The 10,940-nt window shown below is 46.5% G+C and overlaps 1 protein-coding gene across 1 annotated transcript in view; it reads right to left on the bottom strand.

Moving 5' to 3' along the window:
• Nucleotides 1–378: 378 nt before the first annotated feature.
• Nucleotides 379–10,940, bottom strand: part of LOC124012881 (ubiquitin-conjugating enzyme E2Q-like protein 1) — a 28,033-nt gene continuing 17,471 nt past the window's right edge. Inside the window, exon 3 of the mRNA XM_046326899.1 lies at nt 379–1,176. Coding sequence (XP_046182855.1) covers nt 1,045–1,176 — 132 coding nt within the window. The 3' untranslated portion in view covers nt 379–1,044. The remainder of the gene's footprint in view (nt 1,177–10,940) is intronic.

Below are 10,940 nucleotides of genomic sequence, written 5' to 3'. Positions count from 1 at the left end.
CGTCCTGCACTGCCTGTCTATTAAACATCAACAGCCTGGTCAGGATTTAAATGATCAGGCAGACTGGATGGACTTCAGTTCAGTGCATTGTAGTGTCAGCTTAGAGAGAGCGATGAGGGATAAGAGGAAGGAAGGTGAGATGAGAGGGTGGGACAAAAGAGGAGAGGAAGGAAGGTGAGATGGGAGGATGGGACAAAAGAGGAGAGGAAGGAAGGTCAGATGGGAGGGTGGGACAAAAGAGGAGAGGAAGGAAGGTGAGATGGGAGGATGGGACAAAAGAGGAGAGGAAGGAAGGTGAGATGGGAGGGTGGGACAAAAGAGGAGAGGAAGGAAGGTGAGATGGGAGGGTGGGACAAAAGAGGAGAGGAAGGAAGGTGAGATGGGAGGGTGGGACAAAAGAGGAGAGGAAGGAAGGTGAGATGGGAGGGTGGGACAAAAGAGGAGAGGAAGGAAGGTGAGATGGGAGGGTGGGACAAAAGAGGAGAGGAAGGAAGGTGAGATGGGAGGGTGGGACAAAAGAAGAGAGGTGATACATCTCCCTCTTCTCAGTAGTCTTTCACAGTCTTTCTACAGATCCCTACACAGTCAGTGTGTGTGTGTGGTTGGTGTGTGGTTGGTGTGTGTGTGCGTGTGTCGGAAACCCAATCCATCAACCGCTGTGACAAATACTCCGCTGACACACACACACACACACTTTCCTGAATAAGTCAGTTCACGCACATCCCGCAGAACCTTCTACTCAGCCGACGGAGGGATGAACGCAGAGAGAGAGAGAGGAGGGAGGGAGGAGTGCAGTGCAGGAGGGAGGCTTGATGATGACGAGATTATGACGATTATCGGCAAAGTGAAGACGAAGTAGGCGAGCGTTCCTTTATTTGTTCCTTCTGAAGTCTCAGTGAGCTGATGAAGACAACAACAAGAAAAAACCCAAAGCAACCGAAAACAACTGGAGCGGTGGAGTGGTATGGTCAAGGAGGAGGAGTCGAGTTAGCGTGGTGTGTCATGGTTAGCATGGCTAGCTAGCGTCATGGCCGGGCCGTCACCTCAGCCGTCAGACACAGGGGGGGAGACCCAGCCGTACTTCTCGTGGGTCTTCACCAGACTCTTAAAGGTGGCCTCCGCCTCTTTGCGGCTAAACGCCTTCTTGGACTTCCCTGATTTTCTGCAGATACGCCCCTACGGAAAGAGAGAGAGAAAGAGAGGGAGGGAGAGAAGGAGAGAGAGATGATTAGTAGGGAATTGACGTCATTGATACGTTGAAAACACACCCACACAGAAAGAGAGCGAGAGGAGGGAGTGAGAATGAGTACAGTATCACCTGCATTCTACACCCCACTGAGTCAATTATTGCTGAGAAAAGAGAGACCCACAACCATCAACCATCCTTCCACAAGCTCCCTTGGTCCAACTCCCCAAGGTGACTGACTACTAAGTCAGCTCTTTACATTAAAAAAAACTTCCTTGTCACAGATATTCGACACCCTTATGTCACCAGTACTGCATCAAAAGGATGAATATCCTCATAAGGATGAATGGTAAAAGTATTTTACAGGTGAATAATAACATACACTACATGACCAAAAATGTGTGGACAGCTGCTCATCGAACATCTCATTCCAAAATCATGGGCATTAATATGGAGTTGATCCCCCCTTTGCTGCTATAACAGCCTCCACTCTTCCAGGAAGGCTTTCCAATAGATGTTGGAACATTGCTGCGGGGACTTACTTCCATTCAGCCACAAGAGGTCAGGCACTGATGTTGGGTGATTAGGCCTGGCTCACAGTCGGTGTTCCAATTCATCCCAAAGGTGTTCGATGGGGTCGAGGTCAGGGCTCTGTGCAGGCCAGTCAAGTTCTTCCACACTGATCTCAACGCTGATCCCCACACTGATCTCAAAGGAATCCCAACTCTGATCTTTTGCCAATTATTTGTCATATTTGATATGTATAAACAGCAACAACAACAAAAAACATCTGATCTTTTGAGTTCTGATTTGTACCACATCTGTATGTGCTTCCCAATGATACGTTACGCAACCTCAGTCTGGAGGCAGATTTTTTTTTCCACACGACTTGCTGTTACCAAAACAACCACCCAAAATGTAATGGAACAGTGACAGAAAATGGACCGCCAAAAAGATCAGACATGAAGAACAGAAATGAAATTGGGTTTCTTACGGCGCTGCTATATATCAGCCATCAGGGGAACGCCTTTAAACAATGTTATGGAAGCTGCTACGCTGCTCGCATTGCGATGCGTCCAAGCTCAAGAATCAGCCAGCTTTAATTCTCAATGCCTGACACGCACTTTCAGTCTATCTTGTGACTTGAAATAATGAAAAATAAAGTTGATTTTGGTTGTTTTCTGTGTAGCAGGTAGAATGTCACATTGAGTGACATGTGTAGTGTAGTGCTAGGGCGGATGTGTAAACAACATCTTTCACTCTCTTGATTGGGGAAAGACGTGCTATTATCTAATCAAATGTGATAAAATAAACAAGCCATCCAATGTTTTTATTAATAAAAAATATACAAAATATTATTATTTACAAATTCTGTATGGATCTTGCATTGTGAACAGGGGCATTGTCATGCTGAAACAGGAAAGGGCCTTCCCAGACCATTATTCCTCCTCCACCAAAACTTTACAGTTGGCACTATGCATTGGGGCAGGTAGCGTTCTCCTGGCATCCGTCAAACACAGATTCATCCATCGGACCGCCAGATGGTGAAGCGTAATTCATAACTCCAGAGAACACGTTTCCACTGCTCTAGAGTCCAATGGCGGTGAGCTTTACACCACTTCAGCTGACGCTTGGCATTGCGCATGGTGATCTTAGGCTTGTGTGCGGCTGCTCGGCCATGAAAACCCATTTCATGAAGCTCCCGATGAACAGTTCTTGTGCTGATGTTGCTTCCAGCAGTTTGGAACTCGGTAGTGAGTGTTGCAACTGAGGACAGATGATTATTATGACCAATGTGCTTCAGCACTCAGTGGTCCCGTTCCGTGAGACTGTGTAGCCTACCACTTCGCGGCTGAGCCGTTGTTGCTCCTAGACATTTCCACTTCACAATAACATTTCTCTAGCAGGGCAGAAATGTGACAAGCTGACTAGTTGGAAAGGTGGCATCCGATGGCGGTGCCACGTTGAAAGTAACTGAGTGCTTCACTAAGACCATTCTACTGCCAATGTTTGTCTATGGAGATTGCAACCTGTCAGCAATGGGTGTGGCTAAAATAGCAGAATAAACTCATTTGAAGTGGCGTCCATACACTTTTGTATATATAGTGTATACATGACCACGGTTTTGGTGGTGAAAGCTTTGGATGCTGTTGCAACATTAGATTAATGTTGAAGGAAAGAGAAAGGAGAGAAAAACCCAAGATGTCACTCTCGATTGCCAGAGAGAAGGAGCTACTCTGGAGACTAGATCCTCTTCTCAGATCCAACAATGAAACATTTCAACATCACAAATATGAAGAAAAAAAAATATGGGAGATAATATTCTTGCGATGGCTGCAAAAGGCGTCCCACAAACAATTGAGTTAGTCAAAGAAGCAATTCCATCCAAACAAAATCTCCCATCTTGGTAAAAAAAAACAATAACAACTGTATTTCCTACACACACAAAGGCTAATAATATACAGTATGTGGGAGAGGAGGAAAGAAGTGAGTGTAGGCGTTGCATGTGACGCTAAAGCTGGGATGATCTCTTAGCAACAGTGGCTCAGTCTTCTCTAAAGAGGATTGTGTGGGTGGGAGAACAAAATGACAAAACAAAAAAGCCCGGACTTTATCTTCAAAATATTAATATTTAGCCTCAGAGCCACAATAAGAGGCATACTAAAGCTAATATAAGATGCATGGCTGATTCTGCTTTTGGAGGCGTCGTGTGTTGTCTTAAATGACATCATCTAATTTATGATTCACCTCTGGAGCATAATGCTTTGAAGAGTCAACTCACACACACACACACACACACACACACACACACACACACACACACACACACACACACACACACACACACACACACACACACACACACACACACACACACACACACACACACACACACACACACACACACACACACACACACACACACACACACACACACACACACACACACACACAGAGAAAGTGAGAGAGATAGAGATAGAGATAGAGGGAGGGGGAGGAAGAGAGACACAGAGCAAGAGTAAGAGAGAAAGAGAGGGAGGGAGAGAGGGAAAGAGATAGAGAAAGCGAGAGAGAAAAAGCGAGAGAGAGACAGAGAGAGAGAGAGAGAGAGAGAGAGAGAGAGAGAGAGAGAGAGAGAGAGAGAGAGAGAGAGAGAGAGAGTGAGAACACAGGCCAGAATGGCTCCTTGCCACCACCGCAGTAAATCAGTTTCCATTGGTCACACTCAAACCACATTAAAGGGTAATGTATTAAACGAGCGGTTAGTGTGTCTGTACGGTCATTTTGTGTCAAAGGGATCAACCAAATCTCAGTAAGGCTCTGGTCAAATGTTGTGCACGATGCTGATGCTATCTGCAAATCAAATCCAAGTTTATTTGTCAAGTGCGCCGAATACAACAGGTGTAGACCTTACAGTGAAATGCTTACCTACAGGCTCTAACAAATAGTGCAAAAAAGGTATTAGGTGAACAATAGGTAGGTAAAGAAATTAAACAACAGTAAAAAGACTGGCTATATACAGTAGCAAGGCTATAAAAGTAGCGAGGCTACCAGTTAGTCAGGCTTATTGAGGTAGTATGTACATGTAGATATGGTTAAAGTTAAAGTGACTATACATATATGATGAACCGAAAGTAGCAATAGCGTAAAAGCATCTGAAATAGCACCCTATTCCTTATATTGTGCATTATCTTAGGATGCAATTTCAGAACCATTCTTTGTCTGGTCAAAAGTAGTGCACTACGTGTGGAACAGGGTGTCAATTGAGACTCTGTTTCAGATTCCGCCATTTTGTGTCAAATGGCAGGCTTGTGTGTCTGGTCGGACATTTTGTGTCTTAAAGATTCTGGGGATGAGTAGGATGGGGTCATAATGCTGAGTGGTCAGGTGATTAGGAACACAGTTTCCATGTCTAAATGCGCTGGTTAATGAGACTCAGTGACTAAGACAGACTAGAACAGGAACATAATAAGAACAGGAGGATCATCAGCTCAGAAGTTGGGACCTTTCTCCTGTCTCACAGAGGAGAGACAGGAGAAACTGTCAAAGATGTACAAAAAAGTCTGCAAACAAGCAAACACCGGCCACCAGCGATATGTTTACAATACCGCGTTGGTAATAAAGCATAATTTGTTCAACCGCAACTTCTGGGGTAGCTAACTTTAGCTTGGTACCTAGCTGTCACCAATACTACCAGCCTGAAAACAGACTTATTAGCAATTAGCATTTATTTTTATTTCACATTTATTTAACCAGGTAGGCTAGTTGAGAACAAGTTCTCATTTGCAACTGCGACCTGGCCAAGATGAAGCATAGCAGTGTGAACAGACAACACAGAGTTACACATGGAGTAAACAATTAACAAGTCAATAACACAGTAGAAAAAAAGGGGAGTCTATATACAATGTGTGCAAAAGGCATGAGGAGGTAGATGAATAAATTACAATTTTGCAGATTAACACTGGAGTGATAAATGATCAGATGGTCATGTACAGGTAGAGATATTGGTGTGCAAAAGAGCAGAAAAGTAAATAAATAAAAACAGTATGGGGATGAGGTAGGTGAAAATGGGTGGGCTATTTACCAATAGACTACGTACAGCTGCAGCGATCGTTTAGCTGCTCAGATAGCTGATGTTTGAAGTTGGTGAGGGAGATAAAAGTCTCCAACTTCAGCGATTTTTGCAATTCGTTCCAGTCACAGGCAGCAGAGTACTGGAATGAAAGGCGGCCAAATGAGATGTTGGCTTTAGGGATGATCAGTGAGATACACCTGCTGGAGCGCGTGCTACGGATGGGTGTTGCCATTGTGACCAGTGAACTGAGATAAGGCGGAGCTTTACTTAGCATGGACTTGTAGATGACCTGGAGCCAGTGGGTCTGGCGACGAATATGTAGCGAGGGCCAGCCGACTAGAGCATACAAGTCGCAGTGGTGGGTGGTATAAGGTGTTTTAGTGACAAAACGGATGGCACTGTGATAAACTGCATCCAGTTTGCTGAGTAGTGTTGGAAGCCATTTTGTAGATGACATCGCCGAAGTCGAGGATCGGTAGGATAGTCAGTTTTACTAGGGTAAGCTTGGCGGTGTGAGTGAAGGAGGCTTTGTTGCGGAATAGAAAGCTGACTCTTGATTTGATTTTCGATTGGATATGTTTGATATGAGTCTGGAAGGAGAGTTTGCAGTCTAGCCAGACACCTAAGTACTTATAGATGTCCACATATTCAAGGACGGAACCATCCAGGGTGGTGATGCTAGTCGGGCATGCGGGTGCAGGCAGCGATCGGTTGAAAAGCATGCATTTGGTTTTACTAGCGTTTAAGAGCAGTTGGAGGCCACGGAAGGAGTGTTGTATGGCATTGAAGCTCGTTTGGAGGTTAGATAGCACAGTATCCAATGACGGGCCGGAAGTATATAGAATGGTGTTGTCTGCGTAGAGGTGGATCAGGGAATCGCCCGCAGCAAGAGCAATATCATTGATATATACAGAGAAAAGAGTCAGCCCGAGAATTGAACCCTGTGGCACCCCCATAGAGACTGCCAGAGGACCGGACAGCATGCCCTCTGATTTGACACACTGAACTCTGTCTGCAAAGTAATTGGTGAACCAGGCAAGGCAGTCATCCGAAAAACCGAGGCTACTGAGTCTGCCGATAAGAAAATGGTGATTGACAGAGTCGAAAGCCTTGGCAAGGTCGATGAAGACGGCTGCACAGTACTGTCTTTTATCGATGGCGGTTATGATATCGTTTAGTACCTTGAGTGTGGCTGAGGTGCACCCGTGACCGGCTCGGAAACCAGATTGCACAGCGGAGAAGGTCAAATCAAATCAAATCAAATCAAATCAAATTTTATTTGTCACATACACATGGTTAGCAGATGTTAATGCGAGTGTAGCGAAATGCTTGTGCTTCTAGTTCCGACAATGCAGTGATAACCAACAAGTAATCTAACTAACAATTCCAAAACTACAGTCTTATACACAGTGTAAGGGGATAAGGAACATGTACATAAGGATATATGAATGAGTGATGGTACAGAGCAGCATACAGTAGATGGTATCGAGTACAGTATATACATATGAGATGAGTGTGTAGACAAAGTAAACAAAGTGGCATAGTTAAAGTGGCTAGTGATACATGTGTTACATAAGGATGCAGTCGATGTTGTAGAGTACAGTATATACATATGTATATGAGATGAATAATGTAGGGTAAGTAACATTATATAAGGTAGCATTGTTTAAAGTGGCTAGTGATATATTTACATCATTTCCCATCAATTCCCATTATTAAAATGGCTGGAGTTGGGTCAGTGTCAATGACAGTGTGTTGGCAGCAGCCACTCAATGTTAGTGGTGGCTATTTAACAGTCTGATGGCCTTGAGATAGAAGCTGTTTTTCAGTCTCTCGGTCCCAGCTTTGATGCACCTGTACTGACCTCGCCTTCTGGATGATAGCGGGGTGAACAGGCAGTGGTTCGGGTGGTTGATGTCCTTGATGATCTTTATGGCCTTCCTGTAACAACGGGTGGTGTAGGTGTCCTGGAGGGCAGGTAGTTTGCCCCCGGTGATGCGTTGTGCAGTCCTCACTACCCTCTGGAGAGCCTTACGGTTGAGGGCGGAGCAGTTGCCGTACCAGGCGGTGATACAGCCCGCCAGGATGCTCTCGATTGTGCATCTGTAGAAGTTTGTGAGTGCTTTTGGTGACAAGCCGAATTTCTTCAGCCTCCTGAGGTTGAATAGGCGCTGCTGCGCCTTCTTCACGACGCTGTCAGTGTGAGTGGACCAATTCAGTTTGTCTGTGATGTGTATGCCGAGGAACTTAAAACTAGCTACCCTCTCCACTACTGTTCCATCGATGTGGATAGGGGGTGTTCCCTCTGCTGTTTCCTGAAGTCCACAATCATCTCCTTAGTTTTGTTGACGTTGAGTGTGAGGTTATTTTCCTGACACCACACTCCAAGGGCCCTCACCTCCTCCCTGTAGGCCGTCTCGTCGTTGTTGGTAATCAAGCCTACCACTGTTGTGTCGTCCGCAAACATGATGATTGAGTTGGAGGCGTGCGTGGCCACGCAGTCGTGGGTGAACAGGGAGTACAGGAGAGGGCTCAGAACGCACCCTTGTGGGGCCCCCGTGTTGAGGATCAGCGGGGAGGAGATGTTGTTGCCTACCCTCACCACCTGGGGGCGGCCCGTCAGGAAGTCCAGTACCCAGTTGCACAGGGCGGGGTCGAGACCCAGGGTCTCGAGCTTGATGACGAGCTTGGAGGGTACTATGGTGTTGAATGCCGAGCTGTAGTCGATGAACAGCATTCTCACATAGGTATTCCTCTTGTCCAGGTGGGTTAGGGCAGTGTGCAGTGTGGTTGAGATTGCATCGTCTGTGGACCTATTTGGGCGGTAAGCAAATTGGAGTGGGTCTAGGGTGTCAGGTAGGGTGGAGGTGATATGGTCCTTGACTAGTCTCTCAAAGCACTTCATGATGACGGAAGTGAGTGCTACGGGCGGTAGTCGTTTAGCTCAGTTACCTTAGCTTTCTTGGGAACAGGAACAATGGTGGCCCTCTTGAAGCATGTGGGAACAGCAGACTGGTATAGGGATTGATTGAATATGTCCGTAAACACACCGGCCAGCTGGTCTGCGCATGCTCGGAGGGCGCGGCTGGGGATGCCGTCTGGGCCTGCAGCCTTGCGAGGGTTAACACGTTTAAATGTCTTAATCACCTCGGCTGCAGTGAAGGAGAGACTGCATGTTTCCGTTGCAGGCCGTGTCAGTGGCACTGTATTGTCCTCAAAGCGGGCAAAAAGTTATTTAGTCTGCCTGGGAGCAAGACATCCTGGTCCGTGACTGGGCTGGGTTCCTTCTTGTAGTCCGTGATTGACTGTAGACCCTGCCACATGCCTCTTGTGTCTGAGCCATTGAATTGAGATTCCACTTTGTCTCTGTACTGACGCTTAGCTTGTTTGATAGCCTTACGGAGGGAATAGCTGCACTGTTTGTATTCAGTCATGTTGCCAGACACCTTGCCCTGATTAAAAGCAGTGGTTCGCGCTTTCAGTTTCACGCGAATGCTGCCATCAATCCACGGTTTCTGGTTAGGGAATGTTTTTATCGTTGCTATGGGAACGACATCTTCGACGCACGTTCTAATGAACTCGCACACCGAATCAGCGTATTCGTCAATATTCCCATCTGACGCAATACGAAACATGTCCCAGTCCACGTGATGGAAGCAGTCTTGGAGTGTAGAGTCAGCTTGGTCTGACCAGCGTTGGACAGACCTCAGCGTGGGAGCCTCTTGTTTTAATTTCTGCCTGTAGGCAGGGATCAGCAAAATGGAGTCGTGGTCAGCTTTTCCGAAAGGGGGCGGGGCAGGGCCTTATATGCGTCGCGGAAGTTAGAGTAACAGTGATCCAAGGTTTTACCACCCCTGGTTGCGCAATCGATATGCTGATAAAATTTAGGGAGTCTTGTTTTCAGATTGGCTTTGTTAAAATCCCCAGCTACAATGAATGCAGCCTCCGGATAAATGTTTTCCAGTTTGCAAAGAGTTAAATAAAGTTCGTTCAGAGCCATCGATGTGTCTGCTTGGGGGGGATATATACGGCTGTGATTATAATCGAAGAGAATTCTCTTGGAAGATAATGCGGTCTACATTTGATTGTGAGGAATTCTAAATCAGGTGAACAGAAGGATTTGAGTTCCTGTATGTTTCCTTCATCACACCATGTCCCGTTAGTCATGAGGCATACGCCCCCTCCACTCTTCTTACCAGAGAGATGTTTGTTTCTGTCGGCGCGATGCGTGGAGAAACCCGTTGGCTGTACCGCCCTGGATAGCGTTTTCCCAGTAAGCCATGTCTCCGTAAAGCAGAGAACGTTGCAGTCTCTGATATCCCTCTGGAATGCCACTCTTGCTCGGATTTCATCAACCTTGTTGTCGAGAGACTGGACATTGGCAAGAAGAATACTGGGAAGTGGTGCGCGATGTGCCCTTTTCGGAGTCTGACCAGAACACCGCCGCGTTTCCCTCTTTTTCGGAGTCGTTTCATTGGGTCGCTGCATGCGATCCATTCCGTTGTCCTGTTTGTAAGGCAGAACACAGGATCCGCGTCGCGGAAAACATATTCTTGGTCGTACTGATGGTGAGTTGACGCTGATCTTATATTCAGTAGTTCTTCTCGACTGTATGTAATGAAACCTAAGATGACCTGGGGTACTAATGTAAGAAATAACACGTAAAAAAACAAAAACTGCATAGTTTCCTAGGAACGCGAAGCGAGGCGGCCATCTCAGTCGGCGCCGGTGGGATTCGAGATGGTCAGTGACCTGTTTGTTGACTTGGCTTTCGAAGACCTTAGATAGGCAGGGCAGGATGGATATAGGTCTGTAACAGTTTGGGTCCAGGGTGTCTCCCCCTTTGAAGAGGGGGATGACTGCGGCAGCTTTCCAATCCTTGGGGATCTCAGACAATATGAAAGAGAGGTTGAACAGGCTGGTAATAGGGGTTGCGACAATGGCGGTGGATAGTTTCAGAAATAGAGGGTCCAGATTGTCAAGCCCAGCTGATTTATACGGGTCCAGGTTTTGCAGCTCTTTCAGAACATCTGCTATCTGGATTTGGGTAAAGGAGAACCTGGAGAGGCTTGGGCGAGGAGCTGCGGGGGGGCCGGAGCTGTTGGCCGAGGTAGGAGTAGCCAGGCGGAAGGCATGGCCAGCCGTTGAGAAATGCTTGTTGAAGTTTTCGATAATCAT

Source organism: Oncorhynchus gorbuscha, linkage group LG24 (genome assembly GCF_021184085.1).
Source record: "Oncorhynchus gorbuscha isolate QuinsamMale2020 ecotype Even-year linkage group LG24, OgorEven_v1.0, whole genome shotgun sequence".
Classification (NCBI taxonomy): domain Eukaryota; kingdom Metazoa; phylum Chordata; class Actinopteri; order Salmoniformes; family Salmonidae; genus Oncorhynchus; species Oncorhynchus gorbuscha.
This window is presented reverse-complemented; position numbering and strand designations above follow the sequence as displayed.